This window comes from Mustelus asterias, chromosome 4, assembly GCF_964213995.1.
Source record: "Mustelus asterias chromosome 4, sMusAst1.hap1.1, whole genome shotgun sequence".
NCBI classification, from domain to species: Eukaryota; Metazoa; Chordata; class Chondrichthyes; order Carcharhiniformes; family Triakidae; genus Mustelus; species Mustelus asterias.
In genome coordinates this window covers 137,600,829-137,624,030 of record NC_135804.1, presented here as the reverse complement: position 1 = coordinate 137,624,030, position 23,202 = coordinate 137,600,829, and the positions used below count along the sequence as shown (strand labels likewise).

At 46.5% G+C, this 23,202-nt stretch overlaps 1 protein-coding gene across 3 annotated transcripts in view; it reads right to left on the bottom strand.

Moving 5' to 3' along the window:
* Positions 1 to 23,202, bottom strand: part of LOC144493006 (mitogen-activated protein kinase kinase kinase kinase 4) — a 307,127-nt gene that overhangs the window by 84,671 nt on the left and 199,254 nt on the right. For 2 of the 3 annotated variants that reach the window (XM_078211781.1, XM_078211782.1), the window contains 6 exons: positions 21,069 to 21,190; positions 12,596 to 12,687; positions 10,832 to 10,980; positions 5,318 to 5,417; positions 1,448 to 1,568; positions 1,199 to 1,354 (listed from right to left, as the gene is read on the bottom strand). In XM_078211781.1, coding sequence (XP_078067907.1) covers positions 1,199 to 1,354; positions 1,448 to 1,568; positions 5,318 to 5,417; positions 10,832 to 10,980; positions 12,596 to 12,687; positions 21,069 to 21,190 — 740 coding nt within the window. Of the gene's footprint in view, positions 1 to 1,198; positions 1,355 to 1,447; positions 1,569 to 3,055; positions 3,224 to 5,317; positions 5,418 to 10,831; positions 10,981 to 12,595; positions 12,688 to 21,068; positions 21,191 to 23,202 lie in introns of all 3 variants that reach the window. The other variant, XM_078211783.1, reaches the window with a different exon arrangement.

Sequence of the window (23,202 nt, the reverse complement as noted above, 5' to 3'; positions counted from 1 at the left end):
TTTCCACTTCACCCCTTGGGCAGTGCCAAGGGGCCAGGCTGACACTGCCAAGCTGGTAATGCTCGTGGGCACCCCTCCCCTTACTCCCGACCGCCTGGGGGCCTCCATGGCCCCCCTTCACTCCAGCGGGGTTGGGCCGCCAGCTCCCCGTTAGTGGGGAGCTGTTGTAAACCCCACTGGAGTGGAACAGTCCTGGCGGGGGATAGAGGCTCGCGGTCCTGGAGACTTTACATTTAAGGTGTAAATGCGGGTTTATATAATTTATTCAGCTCCATGCCGATTTCTGGTGCGGAGCTGATGACACTGGAAATCCAGTAGCCGGAAATGCGTGAAGGCTGTGGCACCCAGCGTGAAGCCCACTACATGGTCTCCGCTTATGTCTCCTGGCCCGCTGCGCTGCCAGAGCAGTGTAACGGGCTGGGAGAATCGCCCCCCCTCCCCCCCTTTGTTTTTACTCATTGTCCCAGGTCTCAGTTTTAGGAAGACCTCACAATGGAGGGGTTGGGGGCAGGGGGGTTGGGGGGTGGGTGGTGGAGGGCATGGGCAGGCAGTAATGTGGAGTTATCAGACCTTTTTGAATGGCAGAGCAGGCTCGAGAGATCAAACAGCCTACTCCTGTTCCTATTTCTTATGTTCTTATATATAAATAAAAGTTTTGGGTATAAATAAGTGCATGTTCTTTCACTCCTCTCTTTAACCTTCTTTGTCTTTTCACCTATTATCACAAGGAAGGCACAACTATTCCATATTTAGGGTGGCACGGTAGCACAGTGGTTAGCACTGCTGCTTCACAGCTCCAGGGACCTGGGTTCGATTCCCAGCTTGGGTCACTGTCTATGTGGAGTTTGCACATTCTCCTCGTGTCTGCGTGGGTTTCCTCCGGGTGCTCCAGTTTCCTCCCACAGTCCAAAGATGTGCGGGTTAGGTTGATTGGCCATGATAAAATTGCCTATAGTGTCTTGGGATGCATAGGTTAGAAAGATTAGTGGGTAAATATGTAGGGATATGGGGGTAGGGCCTGGGTGGGATTGTGGACGGTGCAGACTCGATGGGCCAAATGGCCTCTTTCTGCGCTGTAGGGATTCTAAGATTCTAAGATTCTATTCCAACCCTCTTTATCAGCAGTAAATAACGACATTGGCTACACGCAGAATGATCTAAGACGAATGAGCTAAGACAAATCTCAGCCACATCTTACCCCATAAAGCAGCACATAATATCTCTGCGTTAAATTTCTTCTTGTACTTGCGGATTTCCGGAGTATCGCTCTGTGGTCGTATATTTGTCGGATTGACATTTACAACGGATCCCTTCCTCGCGTTGTCTCGTCGGAATGGCTCAGATTTACTGCAGGCTGAATGGGGAGAGATGAGGCACAACACGGACATTAAGGTTTTATTCACTTCGACCGCGTCACTTCCAATATCTCCGAACTACTCTCACATACCGGGTGCCCCTGGAGGACTGGAAGGGGAGATCTGGAGGAGCCTGGGGTCGATGAATGGTGTGAAGGAAGAAGAAGAAGACGAAGAGCTACATTTTGGATGCAGACTTTCAACCAACTGACTCTGAAAACAAGAGCAAATAAAACTTGTAACACGCCCACATGTTGGAATTCAATCATAATGACCCTAGCACCTCGCCCAGGTACTCTGAGCATCCAACAACAACTTCGACTAGCAAAAATATGCCACAGGAGTATTGTCGAAACCTATTTCGATACCGGGTTATATATGAAGAATTTACGAAATGCGCTCAAAATCTTCGACAGAGAAATAGATTTTAAAGCCCATCTTAAAACACGAGAGAGAGGTAGAGGGATTAACAGAGGGCATTCCAGAGGTTAAGACCTAAGGCATGATTAAAATAAGCAGCAGAGGAGAGAGGAAGAAGATAATTCCTCCAGAATTGGAGGAGGGCAGAGAAGAGCAAGCAAGCAGGAAGGGAAACTAAGGCCGGAATTCTCGGCTGAGCGCCAAATTCTCCATTCTCGCTGGCGGGGCAAGCGAGACCGGAGATTTCCGGCCTATGGCTTGGTGGAAGAATATAATTCAGAAAACTCTCAAAACAGGTATTCAGGTACGTTACATCAGTAAATGCAAAAGACTGCTTAAGGAAAAATTGGAGATTGGAGAGATCTTTGTGTAATTTACCCCAATTCATCACTCTGACCAAACATTTACTGTGTAGTTCCGTATGTTGCAACAGAGAATGCTGCAGTCGCAGAAGGCTTCCAGAATGGATTATATATATATATTTTTATACTTTTCCAATTCAATCAAATCAAGTCCAATTCAGAGTCTCAACAAGTTGAGACATTTTCGATCCAGGCTGACAAGACAGGGCAAGCGACCACTTACCCTGTCCTGGGCCTGATCTACATGAGCCAAGCTGATTGGAGCAGGCGGAGAATTCCTCCTCCAAGGCTTGATCTCATTTGCATCTTAGCCAAAAGGCCGAGATGCTGCTTTTAAAAATTGCTTCATATGAAGCTTATAATCTGACCCAATGACCACTACCAAGTGCAGCATCAGCAGACTACATTTGATCTTAGCCAAAAGGCCGAGATTATATTACTGTAACTTCTATTACACAGGCCTTATCTTTTTGACTGTGCTTTTTATCTAATTGTAGGGAAGGGGTAGACAGCAGAGCAACGTTTTATATGTTTTAACAGAATGGCAATCATACAAAGAGTGGAGCAACTTACACATATGATACGTATTACAGAGGCACGCATATTAGAACGACTTATATTCCTGCCTTCTCAAGGGCAAATAGGGACGGGCAACAAATGCTGGTTTTGCCAGAGATAGTCTGATCCCATGAAAAATTAAAAACAAATCCGGACAGGTAAATCATTTCAGATTAAATAAACAAAAATATTTTTTGAGAATTTGGGTGCCATTTATCTCGAAGCTTTTTGTGTGACTAATGTCATTTTACATAAGCTACGGGTTGCATTACGAGTTAGGGAGGAGCCCACGTAAATTTCTGTCTATCACCAGTGGCTGATATCACACGGGGCAGTTGTATCGCTCTTTGTAAAACATGCCTGGTTAGTTGCAGTCTTGTGAAGTGGCTGAGGGGTTTGTTCCGATCCCTGCTGACTGGCTGAGGTGTTTGGAGAGTGGCCTTGCTGAAGGAGGTCTGGGAGATCCTGAATCACACTGGGGCCACCTGCACACTCCTGCTGTCTGCTACACTTCTGCCCTGCTACATTCTGTTCGGAGATAACACACACGTTAACAAGAGAACAAAATAAAACTTTAGTGGTTGACTGACTTCTGCCCACTCAACCTGATCTTCAAGAAACGCAAAGCAGTATTGGTAGCTGACAACACTCCTGGCAAGTTTGGACCAGGGAGCGGCGTGGGCTTGGAGGGCCGAAGGGCCTGTTCCTGTGCTGTATTGTTCTTTGTTCTTGGTTCAATGGGATCCTATCCTCCAAAAGGTCGAGAATGTAGCCCAGTCCATCACTCAAACTAGCCTCCCAACCATTGACTGTCTACACTTCCCGCTGCCCCGGCAAAGCAGCCAGTATAATTAAGGACCCCACGCACCCTGGACATTCTCTCTTCCACCTTCTTCCGTCGGGAAAAAGATACAAAAGTCTGAGGTCATGTACCAACCGACTCAAGGACAGCTTCTTCCCTGCTGCTGTCAGACTTTTGAATGGACCTACCTTGCTTTAAGTTGATCTTTCTCCACACCCTAGCTATGACTGTAACACTACATTCTGTACTCTCTCGCTTCCTTCTCTATGAATGATATGCTTTGTCTGTATAGCACACAAGAAACAATACTTTTCCTTGTATGCTAATACATGTGACAATAATAAATCAAATCAAATCAAAATCTTCCACAGGCATCAAACCCACCAGCATAGAGTCATAGGCTGGAAAGGGTTACCTCAAATCAATTGTGCTGTGGTTACATTGCCAGGTCAAGCGAGTGTCTCCGTATTAATTATTCAAACTGACAATAAGACACGGACACATACAGATGTAAGGGTACTCTGTAAGCTGTTCATTTATGCCAAAATAGATTTGAGATTTGATTTTGTAATGCAATGCAGTAGATCCTTGGACCAATTATTAAACATCCACTTCCTCCACCACTGGCACACTGCAGTTACAACGGCTGTTATTTAGAGAGTACGCTACAGAAACTCGTCAAAACTTCATAGAATCAAATCATAGAATCCCTGCAGTGCAGAAAGAGGCAATTCAGCCCATCGAGTCTGCACCGACTTTCTTTGACAGAGTATCCTACCCAGACCCTTTCCCCCACCCTATCCCCGTAACCCCACACACTTACCGTGTCCAATCCATCTAACCTAGACATCTTGGGACACTAAGGGGCAATGTATCATGGCCAAACCACCTAACCTGCACATCTTTGGACTGTGGGAGGAAACCGGAGCACCCGGAGGAAACCCATGCAGACACGGGGAGAAGGTGCAGACTCCATACATTCAGGACCCAAACCGGAATTGAACCTGGATCCCTGATGCTGTGAGGCTCTTCTTCTGACAGCACCCCCTAAAATCACGGCCTCTCCCACCGATGATTGGGCAGCAGGTTCATGGAAAGAACATTAGCTCTGATTCAGCGAGTCAGGTCTGTGTTTGACTGCTTCACAATTGCGGGATCAAAATTTTTGAACTCCCTAATCGAACTCTGCCTCTGCCACATGTACTGCGGTTCAAGAAAAAGAACATTGTTACCATCTCAAGGACACCCATGGATGGGCAGTAAATGCTAGCCTTGCACACCCAGCACAATATTTCAGCACTAGGGTGGCATTTTGGCACATGGGTTAGCACTGCTGCCTCACAGCGTCAGGGACCCAGGTTTGATTCCCGGTTTGGGTCACTGTCTGTGTGAAGTTTGCACGTTCTTCCTGTGTCTGCGTGGGTTTCCTCCCACAGTCCAAAGATATGCAGGTTAGGTGGATTGGCCATGCTAAATTGCCCCTTAGTCTCCCAGGATGCGTAGGCTAGAGGGATTAGTTCGAGGCTGCAGGGCTAACCCCATTCACCAACAATGGCATTCTTAACCCTCATGAGTACAGATCAGTCAAAGATATAAAATTAAAAATATACGTATTAATTTGAGAGGAAAGGATGTAGGCAGAGAAGCAGGTCTACTCTTGTTAAATCTGGTCAGCCAGTTGAGTTGTCTCCCAGTCACACTGCCACCCTGTGGCAGTGACCATATTGTCACCACTATTCTTATCTGCTCAGACAAGTCAGTTCATGGAGGTTATGTCAGTGACCTCTTTTTCCTCCTGTTAGACAGAGACAGGATAATACCTTTTCCTCATTCAAGGTGCTGTGAGGCTGCAACTCGATACCGTCTGCAATACTGACGCTTGCACATTCCCTCTCTCCATTACTTAGCTTGGCTGTTTGCCTGTGGAAAGAGAGAAAGGCAAAAAAGTTTCAAAATAAGCTGCAGGGAGTTTCTCACGGCTGGACACTGAGAGGGAGGCAGCAGTAAGGTCAGCCAATCTGGATTCTCGTTTGCTATGGGTTCACTGCTCAAGACGCAGCGGATTAAGTCACAGAAGAGACAGATCTGTTTAAACTTCACCAGGAGGGGACCGATAGTTGAAGTGATTGTTGGCTCCTGGCTGTGGCAGCAGTCAGCGCGCTAAAGTTCCTGTTGAGTTGCACGTACCATTGTGTCTGTTAAAGGATGACTCAATAAGTATTTGAGGCAGGAGTAAGAAACTGGGCAACGAGCTCAGCATGGGGCAAAGGGGCTAGCCCAGGCATGATGGGTCAAATGGCCTCCTGCAATGCTGAAACTCGAACAGTCACAGAATCCTACAGAAGGAGACCATTCAGCCCATTGGAAGAAGTCACCAATTTTCCCACTCTCCTTCTCTTCCTCCACAGTCCTGCGAATGCTTCCGTATTGAGTATATATCCAAATTGCTTTTGTAACTTAGAATCATAGAATCCCGACAGTGCAGAAGGAGGCCATTCGGCCCATCGAGCCTGCACCGACAACAATCCCGCCCAGGCCTTATCCTGTAACCCCACAGATTTATCCTGTTAATCCTCCTGACACTAATGGGAATTTAGCATGGCCAATCAACCTAAGCCGCACATCTTTCGACTGTGGGAGGAAACTGGAGCACCTGGAGAAAACCCACGCAGACACGGGGGGAACGTGCAAACTCCACACAGACAGTGATCCGAAGCTGGAATTGAACCTGGGTCCCTGGCACTGTGAGACAGCAGTGCTAACCACTGTGCCACCGTGCCGTTGATATCCAATCTGATTCTGCCATGCTTTCTGGCAGTTCATGACCATTGCAGGATTTCCCCAAACTGGCCTGTAAAATAATTTCATCTTTTTCCAGACAATCCATGACTTGCAGCTTCCAAATCTTTTGCATCAAATCATTTCTCGGAATCACAGAATGATTGCGGCGCAAATGGAGGAAATTCAGCCCATCATCTCGGTGCTGGCTCTCCAAACGAACATTATGGCTTAGTGCTGTTCTCCTGCCTTTTCCCCGTACCCCTGTACATTGTCTCTATTCAAATTTCCAATCAAGAACAAAACACAAAGAACAGTACAGCACAGGAACAGGCCCTTTGACCCACCAAGCCTGTGCCGATCACGTTGTCCTAACTAGACGGGATGTTGCATGGTCTGGAGGGCATTAGCTATGAAGAGAGGTTGGAGAAACTTGGTTTGTTCTCACTGGAACGACGGAGGTTGAGGGGCGACCTGATAGAAGTCTACAAGATTATGAGGGGCATGGACAGAATAGATGGTCAGAAGCTTTTTCCCAGGGTAGGAGAGTCAAATACTAGGGGGCATACACTTAAGGTGCGAGGGGCAAGGTTTAAAGGAGATGTATGAGGCAAGTTTTTTACACAGAGGGTGGTGAGTGCCTGGAACACGTTGCCGGGGGAGATAGTGGAAGCGGATACGGTAGTGACTTTGAAGGGGCATCTTGACAAATACATGAATAGGATGGGAATAGAGAGATATGGTCCCCGGAAGGGTAGGGGGTTTTAGTTCAGTCAGGCAGCATGGTCAGTGCAGGCTTGGAGGCTGAAGGGCCTGTTCCTGTGCTGTAATTTTCTTTGTTCTTTGTTCTAGACCAACCTCCTGTAGCCCTCTATTCCCCGCCTGTTCATGCGCTTATCCAGATAAGTCTTAAATGTCGCTAACGCATCTGCCTCAACCAGCTCACTTGGCAGTGTATTCCAGGTCCCAACCACGCTCTGTGTAAAAAACTTCCCCCGGACATCTCATAGAGTCATAGAGTCATAGAGGTTTACAGCATGGAAACAGGCACTTCGGCCCAACTTGTCCATGCTGCCCTTTTTTTAAAAACCCCTAAACTAATCCCAATTGCCCCCATTTGGCCCATATCCCCCTATGCCCATCGTACCCATGTAACTATCTAAATGCTTTTTAAAAGGCAAAATTGTACCTGCCTCTACTACTACCTCTGGCAGCTTGTTCCAGACAGTCACCACCCTCTGTGTGAAAAAAATTGTCCCTCTGGACACTTTTGAATCTCTCCCCTCTCACCTTAAACCTATGCCCTCTAGTTTTAGACCCCCCCACCTTTGGGAAAGGATATTGACTATCTATCTTGTCTATGCCCCTCATTATTTTATAGACCTCTATAAGGTCACCCCTCAGCCTCCTACGCTCCAGAGAAAAAAGTCCCAGTCTATCCAGCCTCTCCTTATAACTCAATCCATCAAGTCCCGGTAGCATCCTAGTAAATCTTTTCTGCACTCTTTCTAGTTTAATAATATCCCTTCTATAATAGGGTGACCAGAATTGCACACAGTATTCCAAGTGTGGCCTTACCAATGTCTTGTACAACTTCAACAAGACGTCCCAACTCCTGTATTCAATGTTCTGACCGGTGAAACCAAGCATGCCGAATGCCTTCTTCACCACTCTGTCCACCTGTGACTCCACTTTCAAGAAGCTATGAACAAGTACCTCTAGATCTCTTTGTTCTGTAACTCTCCCCAATGCCCTACCATTAACTGAGTAAGTCCTGCCCTGGTTCAATCTACCAAAATGCATCACTTCGCATTTGTCTAAATTAAACTCCATCTGCCAATCCACAGCCCACTGGCCCAACTGATCAATTTCCCGTTGCAATTGGAGATAACTTTCTTCACTGTCCACTATGCCACCAATCTTGGTGTCATCTGCAAACTTACTTAACCATGCCTCCTATATTCTCATCCAAATCATTAATATAAATGACAAATAACAGTGGACCCAGCACTGATCCCTGAGGCACACCGCTGGTCACAGGCCTCCAGTTTGAAAAACAACTCTCTACAACCACCCTCTGGCTTCTGTCAAGAAGCCAATTTTGTATCCATTTAGATACCTCACCCTGGATCTCGACTGAACCTTTCCCCTCTTACCTTGAACTTGTACCCCCTTGTGATAGTCATTTCTGCCCTGGGAGAAAGCTTCCAACAGTTCACCTTATCTATGTCCCTCATAATTTTATAAACTTCTATCAGGTCGCCCTTCAGCCTCCATCTTTCCAGGGAGAACAATCCCAGTTTATCCAATCTCTCCTCATAGCTAATACCCTCCATACCAGGCAACATTCTGGTAAACCTTTTCTGTACTCCCTCCAAAGCCACCCCGTCCTTCTGGTAGTGTGGCGACCAGACTTGGACACAGTATTCTATATATGGCCTAACCAACATCTTATATAACTGTAACATAATTTGCCAACTTTTATAATCAATGCCCCTGCCGATGAAGGCAAGGTTTAAAGATGATTATTAAAAGTATACTGAAGGAACTGAATGAGAAACCTCAAGTCATCCATAGCATCCCTCTGGTGCACAAGCAGGCCATTCAGCCCATCGAGTCTGCACCGACTCTCCGACAGAGCATCTTACACAGGTCCTATCCCTGTAACCCCTACCAGTGGCACAATGGTTAGCAAAGCTGCCTCACAGCACCAGGGACTCGGGTTCAATTCCAGCCTCAGGTCACTGTCTGTGTGGAGTTTGCACACTCTCCCCATGTCTGTCTGGGTTTCCTCCGAGTGCTCCAGTTTCCTCCCACAGCCCAAAGATGTGCAGGCTAGATTGATTGGCCATGGTAAATTAACCTTAGTGTCAGGGGGATTAGCAGGGTAAATATGTGGCGTTACGGGAATAGGGCCTGGATGGGATTGTGGCCGGTGCCGATTCGATGGGCCGAATGGCTTCCTTCTGCACTGTAGGGCTTCTATGATTCTATGATTTTGGGACACTAAGGGGCAATTTAGCATGGTCAATTTGTCTAACCTGCACATCTTTAGACTGGCAGGAAACCGGAGCACCCAGAGGAAAACCACGCAGACACGGGGAGAATGTGCAAACTCCACGCGCAGAGTCACCCAAGGATGGAATCGAACCCAGGTCCCTGGCGCTGTGGGACAGCAGTGCTAACTACTGTGCCATCAGACTCGTTACTTGGTCTGCACTGCAGTTCTCAAAGAGTTAATCAGTGAAGAGTTGTCTCAGACGGTGCCAATTACGTGCTTGACTGTGGAGAAAGTGCAAATTGAAAGAGGTTTTTTTTTAGGTTTTATACAACAGTCCCTTAAAGCCAACATTTCTCCACAGGGATTCATCAATCTCCAACCAGAGGGGACTTGTTAAGCACTTACAAGTACAAGTTTAAAAAAAAAATGTTTTTAGATCCACATCATTAAACTTGCTTCGTAGGGGGGAAAAATATAATCTGATGTAAAAGTAAATCTAATGGGAACTGTAATTTTTTTCTCGCTAAAGGTCACTGTTGCTGATGCTAATGATCATAAACTGTGGGCTCCGACAAATAATATTGCAGTAAAACTCAGATGGTGCTGAATTTTTTCTCTAAAAGAGCACTATAGCTTAATCATCCAGGCTCTGCCAGAGCCTAGTGTTACAACTGGCACTTACTTTATGGACTGCTAATCCACCGGTGGGCATCAGTGCTGGGATTTGTCAGAGTGAAGTTACATGATTTGCTGAGCTCAGAATGTCTCGCTATATTCCCATATAATTGCTGACAAGGTCTATGTTTAATTCTGACATGGAGAGGGGGGGGTTGTGGGCAGGGTGGGGAGACGCGGGATCTGAGGTCCAAATTGTACATCTCCGCGCCTCCATAATGAATTTTTCATCAACGAGCTTCGTTGACGCGCTGTGGTCGATTTCAATTCCCAGTTGGCCTTGGGTTAGGCAATTTTCAGGGTGGACCCAGAAGGAGACAATCATCTGCCTAAGAATCTCCTGATCTGGAGATGCCGGCGTTGGACTGGGGTAGGCACAGTAAGAAGTCTCACAACACCAGGTTAAAATCCAACAGGTCTATTTGGAATCACGAGCTTTTGGAGCGCTGCTCCTTCATCAGGTGAGTGATGAAGGAGCAGCGCTCCGAAAACTCATGATTCCAGATAAATCTGTTGGACTTTAACCTGGTGTTGTGAGACTTCCTACTGAGAATCTCCTGGTCTACAAGGAGCTGGGGGTCCCTAACCAAAATTGTGAGGTGGACCATAGAACCAGACAGCGCAGAAAGTGACCTTTCGGCCCATTCAGCCTGTGCCAACCCCTTTGAAAGATCAATCTGATTAGAGGTGTCACCCTTGCTCTTTCTCCAAATTCTGGCATTCATTGTGATTGGGTGAGGTCACCTCTGGTAACATAGCACTTCCCTGGCTTTGAACTGCACAGACAATCCAATTCAAGGCCTGGAGTTTGGCTTAAAACCTATAACCTTTGAACCCAGAGCCAAGAGCCGAGCTCCCCTTATACAAGATGGTCACATACCTTGATCTAGCTGCTATTGGCGCTGCTTGGTTATAACCCAGATCATCATCTTCATCTGTACTACCAACCTCATCACTTGATGAGGAGTAATCTGTTACTTTCACAAAGGGGCTGAGGCCAATCTTTCCTCTGGCTGGTGTAATCCCCTCCTGTTAATTCAGAAATACAACACGTCAGCTCACAATGGAGTAGATCTGGTTAACTCTGTGCAGTCCTGAGCTCAGTTCCACTTGACAGGCCTGTCAGCAGTGTTGAGTAACCCATTCTCAACGTTATTCACTTGGAACCCCAGGTGTCCCCAAAACCAGCTGCGTCCCATCCACCCATCTGCCTCCTTATTGGCAAGTCACAGCTGGTAGGGGTGCCCCTCGCCCCTGGGCTCTTCTGCTGCCACGTTCCCGTGCTACGGGAATGTTCCCATTCCCAGAGTCTTTTTATTCATTCATGGGATGTGGGCCAGCAGTTATTGCCCATTCCTGAGGACACTTAAGTATCAACCCCCATTGCTGCGGCTCTGGAGTCACATGTAGGTCAGACCAAGTAAGGAGGACAGATTTCCTTCTATAAAGGACATTAGTGAAGCAGATGGGTTTTTACGACAATCGACAATGGTTTCATGGTTGTCATTAGACTTTTAATTCCAGATTTTTTATTGAATTCTAATTTCACTATCTGTCATCAGAGGTCCTGTAAATGGCTGTAAATTGGGAGAGGGGAGTGTGCAGCAGGACCTGGGTGTCCTTGTGCACCAGTCACTGAAGGTAAGCATGCAGATGCAGCAGGCGGTAAAGAAGGCAAATGGCATGTTGGCCTTCATTGCGAGAGGTTTTGAGTACAGGAGCAGGGATGTGTTGTTGCAATTATACAGGGCCTTGGTGAGGCCACACCTAGAGTATTGTGTGCAGTTCTGGTCTCCTTTTCTGAGGAAGGATGTTCTTGCTCTCGAGGGAGTGCAGCAAAGGTTTACCAGGCTGATTCTGGGGATGACGGGACTGATATAATGAGGAGAGATTGACTGGGTTAGGATTGTTTTTGCTGGTGTTCAGATGAATGGGGGTGATCTTATAGAGACTTATAAAATTCTAACAGGACTAGACATGATAGATGCAAGGAGGATATTTCCGATTGTGGGGGAGTCCAGAACCAGGGGTCACAGTCTGAGGATTCGGGGTAAACCATTTAGGATGGAGGTGAGGAGACATTTCTTCACCCAAAGAGTGGTGAGCCTGTGGAATTCATTACCACAGGAAGTAGTTGATGCCAAAATATTGAATGTATTCAAGAGGCGGCTGGATATAGCACTTGGGGCAAATGGGATCAAAGGTTATGGGGAGGAAGCAGGATTAGGCTATTAAGTTGGATGATCAGCCATGATCGTAATGAATGGTGGCGTGGGCTCGAAGGGCCAAATGGCCTCCTCCTGCTCCTATCTTCTAAGTTTCTATGTCCTCAAAGCATTACCCTGGGTCTCAGGATTACTAGTCTAGTGACAATACCAGTACACAACAGCCTTCCCTTCATAGGTTTTCCATACTTCCCTCCTCTCTCTGCTGTTCTGCTGTAGCTACTTGCACCGCCTTTGGGCCTATCTCTTGTTCTTTTCCTTGTCCCATTCTCCTTATGCCTTGTACCACGTTCCTTTCGTCATTTAACCACTTGTGTCTGCCCCTCCCATCCCCATTTCCCTGGCTCTGGTAGCTATTTAAAATCTGACAAGATCAGAAGGTATATTTCTGTGTTACATGCTTCCAACTGCTGACTCACCGTGTGATTCCTAGATATTGGGAAACTCCTTTTCTCTTCACATCGCCTGCTGAGTTGCTTGTCACTTTGGGCGGAAGAACTGGAAAAAGGTCCTGGAAGTCAAAAAAGAACAGGAATCAATGACTGAAATCCGTCAGGAGTTTAAGCAAGTTTTGTTTGTGAAAAAATATAGTTTATTAATGAAAAATCTGAAGGAACATTACAAACATTTCAAAATGGCCATCACACAAAGTGCAATATTATTCAAGTTCTCTCCATCTATCATGTTGCTCTCTGAGGTGCCTCAATAGAGTCACAGAAACATTACAGGCATTTCAAGTGGCCATTCCAAATGGTGCAAAGGTATTTAAGTTGTCTGCCCAGAATAAGTTGCATTCTTGAGATGCTTCCATGTAATTGTTAATACATGTAATTAAAAGCAAATTACTGTGGATGCTGGAATCTGAACCCAAAAAGAAAGCGCTGGAAAATCTCAGCAGGTCTGGCAGCATCTGTAAGGAGAGAAAAGAGCTGACGTTTCGAGTCCAGATGACCCTTTGTCAAAGCAGCTTTGACAAAGGGTCATCTGGACTCGAAACTTCAGTTCCTTTCTCTCTTTACAGGTGCTGTGATACATGTAATATTCACTGTAAAGTTTTAAGTTTATTTATTAGTGCCACAAAGGCTTACATTAGCACTGCAATGAAGTTACTGTGAATATCCCCTAGTCACCACACTCCGGCGCCTGTTTGGGTACACTGAGTGAGAACTGAGCATGGCCACGCACCTAACCAGCATGTCTTTCAGACTGTGGGAGTAAACCGGAGCACCCGGAGGAAACCCACACAGATACGGGGAGAGTGTGCAGACTTCGCACAGACAGTGGCCCAAGCCGGGAATCGAACCCGGGTTCCTGGCGCTGTGAGGCAGCAGTGCTAACCACTGTGCCACCGTGCTACAGGGGCTACATCGTCCCTCATGTAGCAATGTGAGGGGCTACACATTGAATGTATAGCCCCTCTATACATTCAATGTGAGTCACACAGTCCAAGGGGGAGGGTTCTGTACAATACCACTCCCCTCGCTTCACTATGGCTGAAATATCTTCAGCTGAGCCAAGCTTTAGATGTGTCCATCAGCACGTAGTCCTGGGCCTTGCAATGTGCTAGTCTAGGCAAGTTTTTTTCTATTTTCAACTCTGTCCTTACTATTCTTGTATATTTTAATAGGCACTCCGAGAATTCTGTGAATTTACAGGGTTTGCAACATTGAAGTTTAGTTTATTGGACCGTGCTTGCATATTTTGCCAAAGCCGATGTTCAGAGTGGACAAGTCCAAATCCATTGCTAACTCGCTCCAAAAACCAAATTCAAAATCCAATTGAACCCAATTCAAGGTCCCCACAAGAGAGACAAACAAGATCCAAGCTGACAAGATGAGGCATTGCTCCCTATCTGGGGCTTGATCTGGTGCTTGGTCTTAGCCAAAAGGCCGAGAAGCAAGACGAATATCATCGCGACCCCTCCCCCCAAAGCCTGCTCATTGCAACACAGTGAGGACAGCAGTCCAACGGTGGGGACAGCAGTCCAAATTTGAACATCTATGCCGGAATTTTACTGCCCTGCCCGCCCGAGGCTCATAAGATCTCGCCGGAGGCCAACGGAGAATGCCGTTCTGCGAGCCTCGCCCACCCCGATTCTGGGGAGGGGGGGGGGGGGGGGCGTGCCGGTAAAATTCCGGCACTACTGCTCGGTCAGTCTGACTGATGTTTAGTTCTGGTCTGGTTTCAAAATATTTAGGGTCACAAAATGCAAAATAGGCATGCGTGGTTCAATGAACTAAACTTTAATGGCGCCAGTCCGGTAAGTTCACAGAACTCTCAAGGCGTCTATTTAAAATAAACAAAAATAGTAACATAATTAATTTCAGTCTTTGACACAGTGCTGTCAGCATCTTCTGAAAATGACAGTCATCGTGCTGTGCAAATTTCCAGGGACTGAAGAAATTAAACGGACTGGCAACAAATTAAAGGGTTTCGCAGCAAAGTAACCACATGAAATAAAAATGTGTAACCATGGAAACAAGGGAGTCTCAACAACAGGATCCCTTTGAAAACCAGTCACAAAGAAGGATGATTAACTTTTGATTCTCCCCAGCTCCTTGCTCCCCCTCCTCCCCCACTTTGTTCAATCCCTTGGGATTTACATCCATCTGTGAGTTTAGCAACATCGTTTGCAGATCTGTCTTTAAAAGGGTTTTGCTTGTCAGTGCAAGTTAACTGACTCAACTATTTTGCTGAACCCTATTGGATTTATAACTGGCTCCTTGAAATTGCAGCTGGAGATAATGAGGTGTAAAGAGTTAATGAATGTTTCACTGAAATTCCTCTTCCTATCCATGCGCTTGTGAATATAGCAATAGGAAGACAGAGCAGAGCAGAAATAATAGAATCCCTACAGTGCAGAAGGAGGCCATTCGGCCCATCAAGTCTGCACTGACAACAATCCCACCAAGACCTTATCCCCATAACCCAACTTATTTACCCTGCTAACCCCTCTAACCTACACATCCCGAGACACTAAGGGGCAATTTAGCATGGCCAATGCACCCAGCCCGCAAATGTTTGGACTATGGGAGGAAATCGGAGCACCCAGAGGAAGCCCACGCAGACATGGGGAGAATGTGCAAACTCCACACAGACTGTGACCCAAGGCAGGAATCGAACCCAGGTCCCTGGAGCTGTGAGGCAACAGTGCTAACCACCGTGCCACCGTGCCGCCCTATGTGTGGCTGGAAGTTTGGGGCATGAGGGACGGTTTTAGATACCTAGGGGATTAGGAGAGGTTTTGGGGGCAAACTTCCCATACTGGCTGGATGGGTTGCACCTCAACAGAGCTGGGACCAGATTCTTCTTGGGTGGTTTGCTCATGCTTTTGGGGAAGTTTAACCCAACATGGCAAGGGGATGGGAGCCAGCATGTAGCAATAAGAAGGCAAAACAAAGTGTACAAAAGATTGGGAAAGATAGGTAACACTATTTCATAGAAGCATAGAAACATAGAAGATTGGAGCAGGACAAGGTCATTTGGCCCTTCGAGTCATTCATCACGACCGCGGCTGATCATCTCAACTGGGTCAAGTGGATCAATGTAGGCATGGGAACACTTAGGGAACAATGATCATGAGGTTTAGATTCACTATGGAAAAAGACAAGAAAAGGAGCAATATACCAGGCCAATTGCATGGAGTGAGAACAGACCTGGCCTATGCAATTTGGAATCAATAATTTGGCAGCTAACATAAAAGGGAATCCAGCTGTCTTCTATTGGCATATAAACAGGAACAGGGTGGTTAACAGGAGGAGTAGCCATCCAAAAGGATCTACAAATGGTGGCACGGTGGCACAGTGGTTTGCACTGCTGTCTCACAACTCCAGAGACCTGGGTTCAATTCCTGGCTTCGGTCACTGTCTGTGTGGAGTTTGCATGTTCTCCCCGTGTCTGCATGGGTTTCCTCCCATGCTCCAAAGATGTGCAGGTTAGGCGGATTGGCCATGCTAAATTGCCCCTTAGTGTCCTGGGATGCGTAGGTTAGAGGGATTAGTGGGGCAAATATGTGGATTTACGGGGATATGGCCTGGGCGGGATTGGTGCAGGCTTGATGGGCCGAATGGCCTCCTTTTGCACTGTAGGGATTCTATGAAATATTCTACTTTGCATTTATCTTGACCAAGCATAGAGATACAGCCAATGTCTTAGTGAAGGAGAAGATAACTGAGACACTGGATGGGCCAAAATTTGATTACAAAATCAAAGGAGATCTTGGATAGGCTGGTTATATTGAACATTGAAAAGTCACTAGGATCTGAATACTCACGTGTGAGGGAGTCAGGGAGGAAATTACAGAGGCACTGACCACAATCTTCCAGTTGCCTCCAGATACAGTGGTGGTTCCAGAGGACTGGGGAATTGCAAATATTATACTCTTACTTAAAAAAGGATGCAAGGGGTGGAATGATAGCACAATGACCAGAACCGCTGCCTTATTGCACCAGGGACCCGGGTTCGATTCTCGGCTTGGGTCACTGTCTGTGCAGAGTTTGTACGCTCTCCCTGTGTCAGCGTGAGTTTCCTCCGGGTGCTCCAGTTTCCTCCCACAGTCTGAAAGATGTGTTGGTTAGGTGCATTGGCCATGCTAAATTCTCCCTCAGTGTAACCAAACAGGCGCTGGAGTGTGTTGACTAGGAGATTTTCACAGCAACTTCATTGCAGCATTAATGTAAGCCTACACTAATAATTAAAGTTCAAATAAAAAAAACTTTAAAGGATAAAGCTGGGTCTCTGGGTTTCTGGTCCAGTGGCATTGTCACTACACCAGCACGGAAAGGGTTTGCTGACTGCAGGGTCATATGGAGCATCAAAACCAGCACAGAACTGTCGGGCCGAATGGGCTACTTCTGTGCTTCAAAATTCTACCTCATTCGATAAACTGATACATTGTGATTGGCTGATTTTAGAGAGATCGAGATGATCAAGCTCTCCCATAAAACACGGTAGGTGTTTATAAATTGGGATCACCAAACCCTCTTGGGGGAAAAAAACAGCAATAAGAGGGGTGACAAATGAGATGTGAAAAAGGAACAAGTGGAAATGTAATTTGCCACGGAAAGGATCAGATGCAAACATCCCAGATGACACGATGATAATCTCATTTCAATCAATGCGGTTTTGCTCGTTATGTCTAATAACGGTATATATTTGCGGATTCCATGGAGAGAGAACTTCCTGGGAAGGCTGGGAGTGGTCCCTCAGGCTGTAATTAGTAAGCTCACATATTCTAGGTTACCAAAATGTGACATGGTTATTTAGAAACCGGGGTTAAACCTAGTTCAACTTGGGTCTGTTCTGTTGACAACATAATGGGCTGCTGAATATTAAACGTTTTGTTATTAAAAGGTTTCCGGTGCAGTTCTCTATTTGTATATGTATCCACAATTCATGAGGGGTTCGCTATATCAGTGAAGTCCAATGTAGGTCTGGAATAGGAATAGTGTGGGACATTGTGAACGACAGGAGTGCCTTCTTCACAGACAATGACTTTGCTGGACACTGGGCACACACTAATGCAGTGACTATTGATGGAAAATTTGCTGGGGGGAAGGGGTTTACTATTTGTTCATTCCCTCAGTAAAGCTTGGTAATCAGTAAAGAGCAGCAATTATGGAGGACCCTGATATTTGTGGCTTTGCTAATTTTCAGGAAATAATTTGGTTCTTTCATAAATAAAGCATCCAACGGGGCGGCACGGTGGCACAATGGTTAGCATTGCTGCCTCTCAGCGCCAGGGACCCCGGGTTCAATTCCGGCCTCGGGTCACTGTCTGTGTGGAGTTTGCACATTCTCCCCGTGTCTGCATGGGTTTCCTCCGGATGCTCTGGTTTCCTCCCACAGTCCAAAGATGTGCGGGTTAGGTTGATTGGCCATGCTAAATTGACACTAATTTTAGGGGGATTAACATGGTAAATATGTGGGGTTACAGGAATAGGGCTTGGGTGGGATTGTTGTCAGTGCAGGCTCGATGGGCCGAATGGCCTCCTTCTGCACTGTAGGGATTCTGTGATTTCTAAAATGCTGCATAAACTCAGCAGGCCTGCCAGCACCTGTGGAGAGAAACAGAGTTAACGTTTTGCGTTTCGAGTCCATTTGACCCGTCTGTGTTTCTCTCTCTCTACAGATGCTGCCAGACCTGCTGATTTTAACCTGCATTTGCTGCTTTTATTTCAGATTTCCAGCAGCTCTGACCAAGACTGCAAGAAACCACAAAGGGCTGTGAATGTAGCCCAATCCATCACTCAAATCAGCCTCCCATCCATTGACTCTGTCTACACTTCCTGCTGCCTCGGAAAAGCAGCCAGCATAATCCAGGGCCCCACGCACCCCGGGCATTCTCTCTTCCACCTTCTTCCGTCGGGAAAAAGATACAAAAGTCTGAGGTCATGTACCAACCGACTCAAGAACAGCTTCTTCCCTGCTACTGTTAGACTTTTGAATGGAACTACCATATACTAAGTTGATCTTTCTCTGCACCCTAGCTATGACTGTAACATTACATTCTGCACTCTGTTCTTTCCTTCTCTATGAACGGTATGCTTTGTCTGCATTGCATGCAAGAAACAATGCTTCTCACTGTATACTAATACATGTGACAACAATAAATCAAATCAAACCAAAAAATATCTTGTTTTTATTTGAGTGCTTTAAGAATACCGAGAAACAGTTTGTAGAATGCAAGGGTCACACTGGCGGTTAATAAGTCAAAGAACCACTGATCTTTGCTCTTGCATTTTCCCCCAGCTCCCCTTTGTTGTAGAGTCCATTCATAATGTAGTCAATCCACTGGGATGCATCTCTAATCACAGTGACCACACCGTAGCTCCACTGGATACTTGGATCAACCCATTGTTGATCCTCCACTCCCTCAAACAGTTCCTTCGCCATCCACACCAGTCTCCAAATCTGGACATTAGTTTGTTGGTGACTCCATCCTGCGTACATATTTCAACCTCCCCCTGGCACTTTGGCCTTTCTCAAAGTTTCGCCCCTTCTCTCGCCCTGAACTTGCAACTTTTTCTAGTTTGAAAAGAAAATCCCATCTCTCGTCCATGGAAGTAATTTCAGGTGTGGAGCAGATGCAAAGGGCCAAATGGCCTAGTCCTGCCACTATTTTCCATTGTTACTGAACTGCTAACACTCCAGTTTCCCTCCCTGGCCCCCATACCAGCTAAGGTTCCCTCTCCTCAGCCACTATCCCCTTCAAATCTAGTGTCACAGAATCACAGATTTGCTACAGTGCAGAAGGAGGCCATTCAGCCCATCATGTCTGCACCAGCTCTTTGAATGAGCAATTCACCTCGTACTATTTCTGCGTCTTCTCCCCATAACCCTGCATCTTCTTTCTTTTCAGATAATTCCCTTTTAAATGCTTCGATTAAACCTGGCTCCAGCGCGTTCTCAGGTTAAAAAAGTACATCCTTGACTTCCCTGGCCTTGTAAACTACTGCTCCATCTCCAACCTTCCTTTGTTCTACAAATCCTTTGACAATGTTGCTGTCTCCCAAATCCATGCCATCTCCCCCATAATTCCAAGCTTCTCCAGTTAGCTTCGTGTTTTGGCAACAGAATTGAAATGGCCCTAATCAAAGTCACAAATGACATCTCTGTGGCTGTGGTAAACAATTGTTCTTGATTTTTCTGGACTTGTCAACAGCCTTTGAATTGGTTGACCAATGCCACAGGTGATGGGCTGAGGTGAGGGTGGTTGAACGGATTTCTTCTTGAGGTTGCTAGCCTTTTCCGTTGGGTTGCTGACACCCCAAACGATCTGGCAAAGTCAGGTGGGCTGGAGAGAGTGATATGAGTGCATTGGACTGGTATTTAAATATGGCGCCGTGACCTTTGAACCCATCAGTTGAGAGTGGGTGGAGGAATCAGCTGCCAGTCCCCCGGGAGAGTCTGAGGGAAACCCTTTTGTGCATAATTAATGAGCTTCCGAATGCGGAATCTGGCGTGGGATCCCCCTATTCTGGAGGGCGGGACAGGCATCTCTGGAGCACCAGCAATTGCACAGTCACAAAATGGGAGAACTGCCCCCCCTCCCGACCTTCCCACCACACCAAATACACAATACCGCGGCAGAGTGGTTAACACTACTGCCTCACAGCACCAGGGACCCGGGTTCAATTCCGGTCTCGGGTCACTGTCTGTGTGGAGTTTGCACATTCTCCCCGTGTCTGCCTGGGCTTCTTCCGGGTGCTCCAGTTTCCTCCCACAGTCCAAAGATGTGTGTGTTCGGGGGATTGGCCATGCTGAATTGCCCCTAGTGTCAGGGGGATTAACAGGGTAAATATGTGGGGTTACGGGAATTGGGCCTGGGTGGGACTGTGGTCGGTGCAGACTTGATGGGCTGAATGGCCTCCTTCCGCACTGTAGGGATTCTATGATTATAAATGCAGGGGGTTTAGAACAGGAGGTTGTTCAGCTGTGGAATTCAATCCTACGATTAGTGGTCAAGGCAGAAGCTATTTCAACAATGCAAGATTAGATGAGATAGGTGGATGAAGAGATGAGGGAATAAAAGGGCCTGGGAACAGCCGGTGTAGAAAGTATACGTCAACACAGGCTCATTAGGCTGAAGTTCCTGTTTCTGTGTGGTAAGTTCTCTGTAATCCGATGTCGAGATAAATTCTATGCAGCTCAACAGGGAACGGCAATGCCAAGCGCCTGGGAACTTGGTGCCACACCTATAACTTCCCTAAAAAATATGTAACTTTTTGGGGAAGTTGGAGGGTGTGGCACCAAAAGAACGTGAAGAAAAAAGTGACCAACGGAAAAAGCTGATGGGCGTAACATTGCAATTTCATGACAGAAGATGCAATGACAAACTGAAACTCAAAAGACGTTTGTAAAAACATACTTACGGCATAGCCACCGACTCACCTGAGGCTGTCCGGGAACTACTTCGAATGCCACTCTGTGGATTGTTGCCAGGGGAATTGCCTTTTGCTTGCTTGGCTAACGGGCTCTCCACCCTCTCCCACAGGGGCTGCAGTTCAAAGTTACTGAACAGAGACAAAAGCAATCCACAATCAGTCAACCGTGAGGCAGCAATTTGTCATCGCTGATCGGTAACTGCATCTTTTTTTTTCAAAAAAGAGCGAAGCATTTGCCGTGCAAGTGATCATTTAGCCCATTCGCAGTTCAACACACAGAACTGGGTAATCTTCAGGCTGTTGGTATCAACTGAACCTCGTCTTAAGGAGAGTAATGCATGGGACAGAAAAGACTTGCATTTGTATGCCGCAGACGCAGAGAGGATGGGTGGGATTTTCCCACTGCGTTCACCCCAAAACCAGAAAATTCTATCCCCAGGTCAACAGACCTTTGCAATGATCCGCCTCCCCACCCGCTACGATTCCGTGGCAGGCGGGATGGGAAAATTCCACCCGACATTTTCTCCCTTGGGACAATCTCGAACAAGAGGTCATAGAACTAAAAGAGAAAGTGCTGGATGATCTCAGCAGGTCTGGCAGCATCCGTAAGGAGAGAAAAGAACTGGCGTTTCGAGTCCAGGTGACAAAGCTTTGACAAAGGATCATCTGGACTCGAAACATCAGCTCTTTGCTCTCCTTACAGGTGCTGCCAGACCTGCTGGGATCATCCAGCACTTTCTCTTTTGGTTTCAGATTCCAGCATCCACAGTCATTTGCTTTTATTAAGAGGTCATGGCTTTAAGCTAAGGGGGTAGCAAATTTAAAACGGGAATGAGGAAGAATTAATTATCTCAAAGGGTGGTGAATCTATGGAATTCGCTGTACCAGAGTGCGGTGGATGCCAGGATGTTGAGTCAATTTAAGGAGCAGATAGACAGGTTTTTAATTAGTGAGGGTTTGAAAGGCTATGGGTGAACTGGCAGGAAAGTGGAGTTCAGGCCGAGATGAGATCAGCCATGATCGTATTAAAAGATGGAGCAGGCTCGAGGGGCTGAATTGCCGACTCCTGTTCCGAGTTCTTACATCTTTCATAACCTCAGGGCATCACAATGTGCCTAATGGTTAATGAGAAACATGAGAGGAAAAAACAGCACAAAGAACTGGAAAGGGATTGAAAAACACACTCTGAGAGATAGCCAGATTTATTGGCAGGCTTACTGTTGAAGCACTGATATAGCAAAACGGTGGCAGATGGAATTCAATGGCATTCAGGGCATTTTCTAAATGAGGAGCTGGACATTATGTTATATCAGACAGATGTAGAGACCCCATATAGGCAAATCACTAAAAGCTAGTGGACAAGTATTTTGCTAATGTGCTAATGTCCATCATATCCTCTTGCCTGGAATGAGCTGCCAGAGGAGGTGGTGGAAGCAGGCACATTAGCAACATTTAGGAGACATCTGGATGGGTACATAAATAGGGAGGGAATAGAGGGATATGGACCAAGTAAGAGAGGAAGGATCTTTTTTACTTTAATTAGGGCATCATGATCTGCACAGGCTTGGAGGTTCCTGTGTTGTACTTTTCTTTGATCTTTGTTCTAGGTACAAAGATAATATCAAAGAGTCATGGGCATTGGAATACAAAAAGGTGACACTTATACAAAGTTCTGATGAGATGACATCTGGAGCACTGCGTTCAGTTCCAGACACTGGACCTCAGGAAGGATACACTGGTCTTGGAAGGGATACACTGCAGGTTAACCAAAATATCACTGGGTCCAATCATTGAATTATAGAATCCGTACAGTGCAGAAAGAGGCCATTTGGCCCATCGACTCTGCACTGACTCTCTCTGACAGAATACCTTCCCCAGTCCCTTTCCCCCACCCTGTTCCCATAACCCCACGCACTTCCCATGGCTAATATATCTTGGTACACTTTGAGTCAATTTAGCATGGCCAATCCACCTAACCCGCACATCTTTTGACTGTGGGAGGAAACCAGAACACCTGGAGGAAATCCACGCAGACACGGGGAGAATGTGTAGACTCCGCACAGACAGTCACTCAAGCTGGTAATCAAACCTGAGTCCCTGGCACTGTGAGACAGCAGTGCTAACGACTGTGCCACCGTGCC